The sequence below is a fragment of the Ahaetulla prasina genome, chromosome 3 (genome assembly GCF_028640845.1).
Source record: "Ahaetulla prasina isolate Xishuangbanna chromosome 3, ASM2864084v1, whole genome shotgun sequence".
In the NCBI taxonomy this organism is placed as follows: domain Eukaryota; kingdom Metazoa; phylum Chordata; class Lepidosauria; order Squamata; family Colubridae; genus Ahaetulla; species Ahaetulla prasina.
The window spans coordinates 211,392,121-211,407,288 of record NC_080541.1 but is presented as its reverse complement, the minus strand read 5'-3'; the positions used below and the strand labels follow the sequence as shown (position 1 = coordinate 211,407,288).

Here is a 15,168-nt window from a genome sequence, read left to right as displayed (position 1 = left end):
TGGAGACAGATGGAAAAAGCTGCTTCTCTTCTTCAGGCCTTTTTTCAAGAAAATATTTGCTGAATTACATGCAAATTAAAACTCGGTTTCTAGAAAAGCCTACAGCTAATTGTAGGATGTGGAGGCCTAGCTTCTGATGAGGTAGGCTATCATATGAATTTCAAGTAGTAAAAAGGAGGGGGGGAAAAACAGAAAAACTAATTTCTTAAATATTTGTCTTTATTTTAACATTGATTTGGCTTCTCAATGTTCTTTCTATTTGGGGTATAAGTAGGTGTTTAGGAATTTTCTGGTAATGTGACAAGAATGGACAATGACAACAGCTATTTGCATTGTCTTTAAAAACAGATGACGCATTTACTCACTCATGGTTAAAAAGTCGGAGGGAAGAAAGAGAGAGAGCTTTAAATAATATGAATATTTAATTTAAATAATATGAGAATAATATAAGAAAGAAATAAGCAGAGCAAGGTGTATTTCGGCTACAAGATCTGGGCTGCAGAAACCCTATGCGACTAGTAGGTGGCAGCAAATACACCCAGAATACTCATATCACTAGGTTGCCATCTAGTGGTTGTACTGATTTTTGCAATGCAGAATCCCAGGATAAAGAAACAGCTGCTTTAATGAGCTACTCATTAAGTCCTGCAAGTTCCCAAACACCTTTTCTTAAATCACATCTGAAACATTGCATATCCATTATTATTATTATTATATTTACGCAAAATGACAGTATACACAGCAAACGAGATAACTATGCTGGATTTCGTATCACAGATCACTAATCGAATGCTTCCCAAGCGTTTAGGACTGCGTGATGTATCGGCGAATTATGCGAGCAGATCCCAGTAAGGTGGCCTTCTGCAGGTGACTAATGGTGATCTTGTCAGCGCCAATTGCTTTTAAGTGCTTGCCTAGGTCTTTAGGCACAGCTCCCAGTGTGCCGAGTACCACTGGAACCACCTGCACTGGTTTATGCCAGAGTCTCTGCAATTCGATTCTCAAATCTTGATATCTGGTGACTTTTTCAAGTTATTTCTCATCGATTCTGCTGTCACCAGGTATAGCAATGTCAACTATCCACACTTTTTTCTTTTCCACAATCGTGATATCCGGGGTATTGTGTTCCAAAACTTTATCAGTCTGTATTCAGAAATCCCACAATAGTTTTGCATTATTATTATTATTATTATTATTATTATTATTATTATTATTATTATTATTATTATTATTATTATTATTATTATTATTATTATTATTATTATTCAGCAATAAAATCCATTGTAGCATTTCATTACATTTCAAATATATAGACATAAAACAGGTGAAGATTCAGTGACTCCCACATTGACTTTTGTACCATACCTTGCAGGCATCCACCGCAGGGGAGATTTATAGCACCGCTGTTTCTTTCTCTACTGATTTTCCTCTTTTTCTAAGTAGGAGTTTCTTCCAACTTCCCCTGCTGATAAAACTATTGCAAGGGGAAATTGGAAAGGGAAATAAAATATATTTCTTGAACTGTAAACATTTTTTCTCTGCTTTTGTTTTGGAGTTTTTTGGGCAGTGATAAGAGGAGATTCAAAATTGCCTTTCCTTTTTCGTCTCAGAACATCCCTTTTTATCACGTGGTAGCTATCTATAACTTATCAACAGGTGGTAGATGCATAATCCACTTTAGCTAACGGATTAACAGAGTTGAAAGGGACCTTGTAGGTCATCTAGTCCAACCCCCACCCCCCAAACAGGATACCCTACATCATTTCTGACAAATGGCAGTCCAGTCTCTTCTTGAAAGCTTCCAGTGATGAAGCTTCCCACAACTTATACCAAAGAAACGAGCCTTGCTTATCATAAGAGCTCATAAAACAATCCTATTCTAGCAGAAATGTAGTACAGGTGGTCCTCAACTTACAACCACAATTAAGCCCAATTTTTTTGTTATCAAGTGAGACATTTGTTAAAATGAGTTTTGCCCCGTTTTACGTCCATTCTTGCCACAATTGTTCAGTGAATCACTGAAGCTGATAAGTTTGTAACCCGTTGGTTAAATGAATCTGACTTCCTCATTGACTTTGCTTGTCAGAATGTCGCAAATGGGGATCACATGACCCAGGACTCTGCAACGGTCATAAGTATGAACTGGTTCATCTGAATTTAAGTCACTTTTTTCAATGCCGTTGTAACTTTGAATGTTGTAAATCGAGGACTACCTGTTCTCTGGAAGTTTTAAAACATAAAAGGTAGTCCTCAACTTACAACCACAATTGAGCCCAAAATTTCCATGGCTAAGCCAGGTAGTTTTTAAATGAGTTGGCCTTATTTTACAACCTTTTTTTAATCACAGTTGTTAAATGAATCACTGCTGTTGTTAAATGAACCACATAGTCATTGAGTGAATCTGGCTTCTCTCATTGACTTTACTTGTCAGAAGCCAGCTGGGAAGTTTACAAATGGTGATCACATGACCCCTGTCTTAAATTCATGCCAGTTACCAAGTGCCCCAATTTTGATCACGGGAACAAGGCGGTAAGTGTGAAAAACGGTCATTAGTCACTTTTTTTCAGTACCGTGACTTCAGTCACTAAATGAATGGTTGTAAGTCAAGGAGAAGCCGCCTGGGAAAGCCAAGGGAAATTATCAAAACCATAAAAAAGCGAGTTAGAATATTTTGGACCTGTGATTCCACACCTGGAAAAATACAGCATCCTTCACTTAATCCTCCAAAGAAAGATTGAAGGCAAAGGAGGTCCAGGCAGAAGAAGAACATCAGGGCTTCAAAATCTAAGGGACTGGTTTGGACAAAACTCAGCAGCACTTTTTTATGCGGCTGTTGATAATAAATAGGATCGCCAACATGATCTCCAATGTCTGATGACGGATATGGCAGGAGGAGGAGAAGATGGAGATGGAGAAGGAAAAGGAGGAGGAGAAGGAGAAGGAGAAGAAGAAGAGGAGAAGGAGAAGGAGAAGAGGAGGAGGAGGAGGAGGAGGAGGAGGAGGAGGAAGAAGAAGAAAAGAAGAAGAAGAAGAAGAAGAAGAAGAAGAAGAAGAAGAAGAAGAAGAAGAAGAAGAAGAAGAAGAAGAAGAAGAAGAAGAAGAAGAAGAAGAAGAAGAAGAAAGAGAGTGGTCAAGGACTATCTTCAATAACAAAATATCCCTTGCATTTACTGCTAGGCCCCTAGAGCATTTTTTTCAAATGATCATTTCCGAAATTATTCTGCAAACTTACAACTACCTTGCTGGTTGTTTCTGCCTTTTACGTCCTCATTTTGATTAATTAAAGGAAGCCAGTCTGTTCATGTTATAACTCCTGACCAGACAGGGATCAGGCACATCCTTCTATGAGCTGGAAAGCGACAGATAAGAACGAGAGAGTATTCTATCGCAGAAAGCAGAAACTTCGAGGCATGATCTGGTGGCAGGCACGCACACAAATTAGGCACATACTATTCCTTTTCCCATGTGGGTCTAGGAGAGGCCTTTCATTTAAATTAGTTTTGTAATTCAAATGATTTCAGAAAGGTTTCTTTGTTGTTTTTTTAAAGATAGGAGGGTTGGTTTGGAACAAGCAAATCGCTCAATTGGCGAGAAAGCATACAGGATACAAAGAGGGTAGAGAAGAAGGGTAGGCGTTTTGTTAGCCTTTTCTCTCTGGGGGTGCTGCTCAGGGTTGGTGTTGGTCATGAGATTCTTCTTCTTCAATCTTCGAATTGATTGCCTGGCTTTGCTTAGCACATGTATGTACATATATATGACTTGTATATAAACCATTGTTTGTAAGAAAGACCTCTGTGTACTGTATTTTGCTCCTGGGTTGTCTCAAAATAGTAGCCATGCTGTAAACACTCTGACATACAAGATAGTCATAACTCATAGAATCATAAAATTATTTGGGTCGGAAGCGATCTTGGGGCTGTTTTAGTCCAACCCAGCCCAGTCCAGGTATCTTCATACCATCCCAGACAAATGGTTCCCCAGTTCCATCTTGAGAACCTCCATTGATGGAGCACCCTCAACTTCAGGAGACAGCCTGCTCCTGTCATGCCCCTGTCGGAGTCTGAATCTGAAGGGGAAGAAGAACAGCTGACAGAGAGTGAGAGAGGGGATCCGTTGGCTGTGGAAGAAACTGGGGAAGGGCAAAGTCAGGCTGGGCAGAGCAAGGGAGAGATAGAACAAGGGAGAGGGGGTTCAGATGAAGACCAAGGCCCACCCCTCCTCATCCTAGGCAGCACAGGGAGGAATAGAGAAGAGAGCAATGTGGGTTGTGTGGCTTACGAGGGAGGAAAGGGACCCGATCCTCTTTACAAGGCACAGCTGCTGATGAAATTTAAATGTAGAGGCAAATGGGAGGTTGTTGGGAACAAACATTGAGTTCATCTGGTGTTTATCTGAGTTCCTGGGATCCTCCCAACTGGTTTGATTTACTGCCGTGTTACTTCACTTCTGGAATTCCCTATTTTGCTTGCCCTGCCGGATTAATTACCTTGTCTTGCCTTGTTGGATGTTTTGTTGAAAGTTTTCTGTTTACAATGTTTGGGACTGAAGTATTGCCAGCCAAAGACTATTAAAGGTTGGTGGAAGAACTCTCTCCAGGCTGGAGAGTTGAAAGGGACATTGGGGGCACAGTTAGTGATAATAAAGGGACTCGTATTGGTTCTCTGGCTATGCTGTCTTTGTGTCACACCCCGGGATCATCACAGCTCCATTGCTTCATATACAAGAAATTCCTTCCTATTTCAAGGTTGGATCTCTCACTGTAGAGCTTCCAACCAACTTCTTGCTTAAGCCTCCAACACTATGGGGAATAAATTCACACCTTCTTCTCTATGAAATCCCATCATCTGTGGGAAGTACACTTGTCAGATTATTAGGTCAGACAATGAATAGGCATAGCAACTAAGTCAGGCAACTGGGAGCTGAGACAGACTGGAGCCAGGGCACGTATTAGTCTGCAGCTTCTGAGTCTGTGCAGAGAATTGAAACTGAAACTAAGCAGCCTGTGCATGCTGTCTGCTGAAATGAAACTAACTGTTCTCTCCTGCTTTGTGTTCTGACTGAACTTGTCTGCTGATCTGAGCTGAAATGAAACTGTTCTTTGCTGTTGGTATTATATATATATTCTTGTATATAAAGAAGTTTCTTATTTAAATCAATCCTGCTGAATCAGTCTACCTCTGTGTGCTTTCTGGATTTAATTTCTGCAAGAAACTCTGATAACACTATCATGTCCCTTCTTTTCTTTAGGCTAAACAACCAAGTTGTTTCAATAGCTCTTTGTAGGATTTAGCCTCCAAACCCCTTGCCATCTTTTCACTGTTCTTTGCAGTCTTTCCAGTTCCTCATTGTCCTTTTTTGCATTATGGTGGCAGAATTAGAAACAACATTCTAGATGTGCTTTGACCACGGCAGTATGGAGCAATGCTATCACTTCCCATGAAAGTGATACTATATCTCTATTAATGCAAACTCATACAGCTGTGTCACTATGCTGGCTCATCCTAATTTGTGGTCTACCAAAACAACAAATTAGAATGAACAGCATTCTAATATTTGAGGGGATGCAAGAAGGGGTCAGCCCATTTTCCAAAGCACCAGAAGACAAGGCAAGAAACAATGGATGGAAACTAAACAAAGAAAGAAGCAATCTAGAATTAAGGAGAAATTTCCTTACAGTAAGAGTTGTCGGTGCTCTATCATTGGAAGCTTTTAAGAACAGACTGGACAGCTTGTCTGGAATTGTATAGGGTCTCCTGCTTGAGCAGGGGGTTGGACAAGATGACCTCCAAGGTCCCTTCCAACTCTGTTATTCTGTTAAGAAATACAGATCACAAATGCTACTCCTAAATGAGGTAATACCTGGTACCTGTTCCTCTGGGGTTTTTTTCCTCCTATCAAATATTTATCCCCACATTTTATTGGATAGGGTCAAATGTTCAAGTCTATCAAAATTCTTTTGAATCTTGAGCCTCTCTTCTGAAGCATTAGCAATCCCCCCCCTTCTGTGTCAATTAAGCAAACCTATTCAAGTTCATTCAAGACCCATTATAAAACATTATTTTCTCATCAAGCAGCAGGATCTAGACAACCTTGAATGAACTTAGAAGTAACCAGGGTTGGTACTCTATTGGAAGACCTATTAGGAAATCCCAGGACCGCAGGCTGAGAAGCATAGTCATGAAAAATCAAATCCCTGGAAGAAAATTGCAGGATTATGCCTTTGAAGTCTCCAAGAGTTGGACATGATTTGGAGACTCTATCTTGATTAAAGTAAAAAATGAAAGCACATTTTATTTGCCAGCAGCCCAGACTGTGCTGGGAATTTCCATTCCATTTGTTGAAAAGTTATGACTTGAAGCTATGCTGATCAACAGTTCCTCTGCAGCCATTAGCTGGCTCGCTTGCCAACCATCTCAGGCTAGCGTCGCCCTTGCCAGAATGCCCTGTTACTGCCTGATAAGCATTCCTTCTACATTGTTCTTTTCATTCCAGCATAATCTTCCTCCTGTTCATCATGAATGGTCCTTTGACAATCCCATCCATCAAAATATCCCAGCAACAAAACGCATGGAGAAATTTCCCTCTTCACTGCTTTCCTGTTGTAAAAACTGCCTTCCCCCAAATTCACTGAACCGCAACCAAGCTATGGAGATTCTTTTCAAATGTTTATTATAAGTGGGGTGAACTTTACAGCCTGTAACTGATTGTTGGTCTATTTCTTCATCAAATTGAAGAGGCTGGTTAGATCTGAAAAAACAGTAGTATCTACAGTAGTGGCCAAAATTGTGGAAACATTTTGGGGAAAATGTATTTTTGAGGTTTAATGGCTAATAACTCCACTTTTTTTTTTTGAGTTTCGAGATAATCATATTCCACTGTTGGAATGGCCTGGGAATAGCGCAGAGCTTAACCCAATTGAAAATTTATGGAGCTGACTAAAGAAACTTGTTAGTCAGAAGAGACCCAGCAATAAAATCCAGTTAATAGAAGCCATCATTCAATCTTGGTTTCACAGTATAACAGCTGCAGAACTAAAAGACTTGGTTCATTCCACAGGAAAACGTTGTAAGGCCATAATTCATGCTAAAGATTACCCAACTATTAACTGACATGGTGATAATTTTTGTATATCTCGTTTTTTCTACATGTTTCACTTTTCTTCTTTATACTGTAACTGCTGTTCTAATAGCAAATCCTTCATACAAGTTATTGCAATACGTTCTTGATTAAATTATCTTTCCATTGGTATATAATTTTATGGTACTTTATGGTGTTATTAGCTAGTTTTAGAAAATACACTTTTCCCAAAAAGGTTTCCACAATTTTAGCCACTACTGTCTATACAAATTGGAACAGCATTCAGGGAGCCCTCGAATTACGACTATGCCTTTTGAAAAAGCACCTTTGGGACAATCATGACCTGGAAGATTGAGAATCTCCATAGACATTCAAATCCAAGATATACAGGATCAGGATATACAGTCCAGTGAGGTAGCAACCAACAGATATCTTCTACCAATCAACAGATTTCTCATAAGGCAGCCAAGCACAACACAATCTTAAAATTCAAAATAGTTTATTGCTCTTCTTTGTAAAAATGCACTTCTTACATTGCCTTTTAACTATTCAGCACTTTGTACCACTGGGTGTCAAAATGTAACTTTTTCAACTCTCTTGTTCAAGTGTGTAACACCGTAACAGAGCTCGGATTTATTCCTGACATTCGCCTAAACAGTGCTGGTCGAAGACCCCGCTTAGCTTGTATATAAATACTGTAAAATTTCTCTAGACCTGCAGCATCATAAAGAAAAGATCTATTAAAGTAGACAATGTGTTCAATATTTTTTTTCTCGCTTTTCTTGCTTTTAAAAATATACCTAAAACTTTTGAGATAATCTTAAAAGAGTAACAATTACAAATAAGAAAAAATACAGTGCATCGACTTGAATATTGCACCGTCCTTAAAGCCAATATTACTTTTGCATGTTGAAAGCAATTTAGAACTCCCCAACACACAAATAATTTAGGTGTGAGTATTAGACAAGGCAGATATTATTATATTTTTCACCTGCAATTCACAGCTCCTGTGAATAAAGAGAGATCACAATAAATATTAAAATAGGCTCTTTTTTTTCTTTCCTGTAAGGCATTTGAGTATTACAAAGTTGTTAGTGGAAGGATCCTCCCACACTTTGATCCCCAAAATTTTGCTCCTTCCCCTCTCCCCTCATTTATGTATTCTCCAAATACCTTTTGCAATAAGGCTAAATAACAGGTGGCAAGAGTCGGATGGCACATAAGCAACTTAAGTAATAAAGCAGAAAATGGCTGGTGATGAAATGAACTACCATGAAGTGTTCAAGAGTTTGCAGTTTTCACTTTTAAGTGCAGGGGAATCATTTTAGTCCATCTTTGCAATAATATCTGTCTCGATAAAAAGGAAGAGAGGGAAAGATGGAGAAAGAGATTTTCCAACGTTCGTTGTAAGTTATAAGTCTTTTTTTGTTGTTGCAAGGATGTTTTTAAGAAGTCTGTAACACTATAAATAGCTTAGGTATTGATATGCATCCTTCCTAATAGGATCAATTTTTTCTTTCTTTCTTTTTTTACAAAAGCTTGATTTTTTTTTAAAAAAAATTTATTATTGTTTTCTCCTTTGTTTTCTCGGCTCCTTCCATGTCTTTGCATTCCTTCATAGCCAGAAAGGTCTTTCCGAAGATGGGTTTCTATTGCATACGGTCCGGCTGCAGCTGTGTCGCTGGATACTGCACAAAAGTTGTGGGTGCCGCTATTGGTAGACCGGCAGCCGTGGCAGGTTGAGGAACGGCGCCCGTGTATCCGTATCCCACAAAGCCAGCAGCAGGAGAAGGAGCGTAGGGATACTGGTCGTAGGCAGCAGTGGTGAACTGCGAGTAGGCCTGGCTTGCAGTCGTGTAGTCTATGTAAGGAGAAGTGATGGACTGGACAGGAGTTGGGATCACCATGCTGGGCTGAACAATTGCTTGAGGATAGATAAAATGATGGGCCAGCCTGTAAGAGGAAAGAGAAAGAGGTACAATGAGATTGCTTCTCTAAACCAGGGGTGTTAAACTTAAGGCCCAGGGGCCGGATCTGGCCCATGGTGTGCTTAGATCTGGCCCATGGGGCCATCCTGGAAACAGCAAAAGGACTGACCCACGGTGCCTCTGGAGGCTGTCACAGCCAAAAACGGAGCTCACAAGGGCCATGTGCCATTTTTGCTGGCAGAGGGTTGCAGGAGGCCGTCACAGCCGAAAACGGAGCTCGGGAGCCCATTTTCGCTGGCAGAGTGCTTGGACTGCCACAGGCACCCCTGACATGAGTGACATCAAGCTGGCCACGCCGACCCTGGCCATGCCCATACCCGGCCCCCCAAGTTCAAACACAATCCTGATGGGCCCTCAATGAAATCGAGTTTGACACCTCTGCTCTAAACAGTAAGTCGAGTCATAACTGTGATACGGGAAAGCAACAACACAGCTGAGGTTTAAATAAGAAACAAAGATGACTGAAATCACGGAATAATTGACATATTCTTAGAAAGACATGGGCCATGAATAATGCATCACAGAAGCTCCTGTTCACGCTTACAATCCACCAATGGCTTCAGAAGTATTCTACGGCACTCACTTTCATAACATTTGTGAAAGTGAGTAAAAGTTCCTTTGAATGTTTAAATATATGTTCATATTTATTGTATTAATATTTTAATGTTTTAAATGGTATTATAACTGTAGGAGAGTTAGCCACATAGAATCACCTTGGCAAGATGGGTGGCACAGAAGAGATAGATAGATGATAGACAGACAGACAGACAGACATAGTTAGATGATAGATAATAGATAGATAGATAGATAGATAGATAGATAGATAGATAGATAGATAGATAGATAGATAGATAGATAGATAGATAGATAATAGACAGAGGATAGACAGGCAGACATGTTATTCCTCACATGTTCACAAAAGAGACTACTCTTTAACAGGAATGCCGCATGGATTTCTTTAAACCTTTGTGTTTCCTTCAGCCTGTTTGATTCCTTCATTTTAGCTCAGTCAAAATTCAGTGGTGGATTTCAACTGGTGTTACCACCGGTTTGCTTCACGCACACGCTTTGCGCAATCGCAATGTATTAGGTAACAGCTGAGAGCGGCAATCCGCTCTGCCGTGCCTTTCAGCTGGGCTAAAAATGACCAAATATAAGGTATGTATAATGCAGGGGCGGGCGGGAGGGCCAACCTAACAGTCAGAGAGAACCAGTTCGCTCTCAGCTCACCCATCGTCACTACCGGCTTGCCCGAACCAGGCCGAACCATTAGAAACCCACCACTGGTCAAGGTCCATTTAAATTGGGGCCCTAGTGATCATCATTAACAAATGCAGTGAGAGGATGTTTAATTATTATCCTTCTGTGCTGTAAATGATGACACTAGAAAGCCCTCATGAGATCCTGACGTTTGTTTTGGAATGTTTGGGAACATTATATTATTATCATTATTATTATTATTACTACATTTATTTAGTGCCCATCTCATGGTTTCAGGAGACTAAAAAGGAAGGGAAATTCTTGGTGGTTCTACACTGGGGTCCAAATTTCTTTTCTTTTTTTTCAAGTTTTTTATTTTATAACATATAAAAATTTCAATATCAATTAAACAGTGCGTTGCCTGGGTAAAAATAGTTTTAGGAAATAATCAAAATATTTACAACAGTGTTCATTACATTAGTATTAGTTATAATAATATTAATTATAATACTAACAATAATATTTGTTTAACCAATTTAACATATTGTATTTTTCGGAGTATAAGATGCACCTTTTTCCCTAGAAAAAGAGTGTGAAAATCTGGATACATCTTATACTCTGAATGTAGCCCCGCCCAGCTTCTCAAACGGAGGTTTCAGAGGCTGAAAAAAGCATCAGAAACTGAGCTTAGAAAAAAAGCCCCAAACTGTGCTTCAGAAAAAAAGCGCCAAACAGAGCTTCAGAGGCTTTTTTTCTGAAGTTCTGTTTTGCAGGCTTTCAGAAACGGAGTTTCAGAGGCAAAAAAAAAAAAAAAAAGCAAGGCACGGAGCTTACAACCAAGGAATCTGTTGCTAAAATTCACCTCTGGGAACAGCTGATCTGGGAGGCGGATCCATCCGCCAATCAGCTGTTTTCTTATTTTCCTCCCCAAAAACTAAGGTGCATCTTATACTCCAGTGCGTCTTATACTCCGAAAAATACAGTACCTTCCTAATATCACTGAACCTTTCCATATATTTCCCTGTTTCTAGCTCTTCTTTTTGTCAGCGAACCATTGATAAAATAGGTCCCAAGTCAAAAAATATTCAGTTTCTTTCTTTTCCTTAATTGTAAGTGTTAGCCTATCGATTTCTGCACATTCTAGTATTTTTTTTTAATCACGTTGTCCAAATTTCTGTTGGTTTGAGGTCTATGCTAGCCTTGTGTGGCATGTTTTTGGCATCGCTCCAGAAATAAACAGGGATGGGAAAAAAAATAGGCCTGATTTTCATGGGAATATGTAGTAAAATGTATGATTTGAATATCTGCAAGGCTAACCCTGTTTTACTCCCTAATTCACCTGCACCCGACAAACAGGCTGCCTTTTTCTCCATGAAGGGCTTGTAAAAGGCGTGCCTTACTTTTCATGCAAACTCTTGTTTGCATTTCTATCACAATTATGATAGTAGATTTATAAGATAGGCTTCCCCTCTTCCAAATGTGCACATCACATCTAGTGTTAACCAGTGGTGGAATTCAATTTTTTTTACTACCGGTTCTGTGGGCGTAGCTTGGTGGGCATGGTGTGGCTTGGTGGGCATGGCAGGGGAAGGATACTGTACAGTCTCCATTCCCACCCTACTCCAGGGGAAGGATACTGCAAAATCCCCATTCCCTCCCCACTCTTGGGGGAAAGATATTGCAGTCTCCATTCCCACCCCACTCTGGGGCCAGCCAGAGGTGGTATTTGCTGGTTCTCCAAACTACTCACAATTTCTGCTACCGGTTCTCCAGAACCTGTTGAATACCATCCCTGGTGTTAACCCTCACACAGCAGTCCATAACCAAGAAAGTAAGGTTCTTATACAAAGTCTGATTAGGCAGAATTACTGCAAGGAAAAAAGGGATCATTAAAAGGCCATTCTATTCCTCCCAAAAATGTTGGCTCTGACCTTCTTTCTAACTGAATCTTTTTTTTAATGAGGTGGGTGTTAATAGCTTATTTAAAACAATGAAATGGCCATCTGTTCTTCTGCAACATTTTGGAAATGTTTATTGTTTCCTTGCTCAGGAAATTCCAACACACTTGGTTAGGTAATGATTTAGCAAGCCCATTTGTTCCATATGTTGAACAAGGTAAATTTCACTGTTAATCCTTGATGGTCTTTTTGGGATGGCTTAACGTGTTGAACAAAAACCCAACCCGTCTGATAAGTATGTAGTAGGTTGGATTGTGCTGTGTGTTCTGCTGTGTGTTTGTCAGAAGCTGGTTGGGAAGGTTGCAAATGGCAATCATATGACCTTGAGTTTGAGTCCTAGCACTGTTGTGGTGGAGTGAGCTCCCATCACTCGCCTCAACTTCTAGCCACCTAGCAGTTCGAAAGCATGTTGTATGCAAATAGATAAATAGGTATCACTTCTGTAGGGAGACGAGTTGGTGCTCCATGCAGACAGTCAGATTCCTGCGATGTCTGGACCTTCCTGGTTGCGATGCCCATTTGCTAGGCCACTCTGGCCTAGGATGAGGCTGCAGGAAGACCCACTTGTCTTTCTTTTTGGTGCAAAGCCAGCTCGCCTTCCCGTGGCACACCTTGGGAGGCACACAACCGTGTCCTTCAACAGAGCTGGTAAATTGGCAGCCAAATTACTATTCTGCAATAGCATTGTGGTGTCCTGGCTAATGTAACACCACCATACCCTAATAATAATAATATGACCTTGAAATGTTGCAAAACTTGATAAGTACACTCTGGTTGCTAAGCGCCCAGATTTTGATTGGGGGGATGCTGCGCTTGTTTCAATGACAAGGACTGGTCATAAGTTAACTCTTTAGTGCTGTTATAAGTTTGAATGGTCATTAAATGAATAGTTGTAAGCCGAGGACTACTTGTAGAAATACCAGGCTGCACAAAGATCATGGCAAACCACAAGTGTTCCCAGGACTAGCTAGGACAGTGGTTCTCAACCTTTATAGTGCTGCGACCCCTTTAATACAATTCCCCACGATGTGGAGACCCCAACCGTTTAGCAGAAATTCCCTGAAAGCGACCACGAGCTTGCCCTGATGAGCTTCAGGAAGACCGCTGATTGATTTCATCGCGGTGATAGGCAGCGATCTCAGCGTGCCTCAGCAGCCGCAAAAGGGGAAAAAAAGCGGCAAACTTTTTTAAAAATTTATTGCGCCTGAAGCCATATTGGCTAGCGATCTGAACTGCTTGCGATTGCCTTGAAGATGGAGGCATTAAAGCGGAGACTCCTCCCCTAAGTTTATCGCGCCTGAAGCCAGATTAGGCTAGTGATTGGGAGTGATTGCAGCTGGCTTGAGAGGGAGACATCAGAGCAAAGATTTCTCTCTTTTTTAATTCATCGCGCCTGAAGCTGAATTCGGCTAGCGATTTGAAGAGCCTGCAGCTGGCTTGTGGAGTCAACCATTGGAGCGCGATTCTTCGACTCGCAAGTATACTTCCCATATTTCTGATGGTCTTAGGCAACCCCTGGCAAATCGTCATTCGACCCCCAACGGGGTCGCGACCCACAGGTTGAGAACCACTGAGCTAGGACAATGAATTGCTATGTACGTCCATAGATGCCACTTAAGAAAGATATGAATGATCAGATCTCTTTCCAACAAGAAAAATCAATGGGGGAGCCAGATTCACTTAACAACTCACATTTGTAAAAAGTCTGTAAAATCAGGCATGACCTATTTAACAATCACCTTACTTAGCAGTGGAAATTCTGGTCCTAATTATAGTAAAAAAATCGAGGACTACCTGTATTTTCAATTGGGAAACTGAATATCCTAGACCAGGGGTCTGCAAACTTGGCTCTTTTAAGACTTGTGGACTTCAACTCTGGGAGTTAAAGTCCACAAGTCTTAAAAGAGCCAAGTTTGCAGACCCCTGTCCTAGACTAAGTCCAAAATCGCTACGGATTTCTGGAAGCTTGGTACTCAGACAAATCAGCTGTCGGCAGGCACACAGAGATAAACAATGTTTACAATCAATCATTAGACACTGGAAAAAACTAAAAAGGAAACAAAAAGATGAGAACAGCTCCTTGGCCAACAATCAGAACCCAAATAAGCAGGGCTTGACATCAGACCAGCTACCAAGCACAATACCTCCGTCAAGGAAGTAACAACTAAGACAAATAATCAAACAGTAAACATCAATCTAATCAAGAAATTACCAAAACAACACTCTCGCAACAAGCAATGACATAGCTAGCCACTGTATACAAACAGTGTATGGTATGCAAACCGCACGAGGTTGGATTATGAAACGTGCAAGAAAACAACCAAACTCGGACGGCACCAAGGACTCCACAGTACATTTATAATTGCTGCAAAGAAGGTTGGAAATTTCCTTAGATATTTTTTATTTTCAGTTGTTTCATTCTCTTCTTTGATTTTTTACAATTTCTTACTTTTTCTTTTCTGTTTTCGTACTATACACACACACACGAATGAATGAATGAATGAAAAGGCATTAAGTGTTGAGATTGAGGTTTCCATCCAAATAGTCTCTTCTATTTTCCTCTTTGCAATATCTATGAGGTAAAAATCTGTTCTCTGATAGGCACAGATTAATTTATTCTGCCTTGAATGATAGGAGGGCCTTTTTCAAGTTTATGTAACATGTCAGGCTGTTGTCAAGGATTCCATGTTTAGACATGCACTGGCACAATGCTGAAGGCTTTTTTTTTTTTTTGCGCAGGACAGCAGTGACTTCATGGGTTTCTATTCAATTTTCTTTCTCCTGCCTCCCTATTCCTATTTTTATGAAATCACCAAGCAAGCACCCTTCTTACATCCTCTACAGGCTGAGACCTGTACAGGTTTCAGCTGAAAGGGCATCAAGAGAGAGAGGGGGGGGGAGTGTAGCTAAGCATTTCACGCTATGCTCTATTAATTCCTTTTCAG

The 15,168-nt window shown here is 40.5% G+C and overlaps 1 protein-coding gene across 1 annotated transcript in view; it reads right to left on the bottom strand.

Annotated features, from left to right (window-relative positions):
• Window positions 1-7,559: 7,559 nt before the first annotated feature.
• The window catches only part of RBM38 (RNA binding motif protein 38), a 51,326-nt gene continuing 43,717 nt past the window's right edge, over window positions 7,560-15,168 (bottom strand). Inside the window, exon 4 of the mRNA XM_058178863.1 lies at window positions 7,560-9,030. Coding sequence (XP_058034846.1) covers window positions 8,727-9,030 — 304 coding nt within the window. The 3' untranslated portion in view covers window positions 7,560-8,726. The remainder of the gene's footprint in view (window positions 9,031-15,168) is intronic.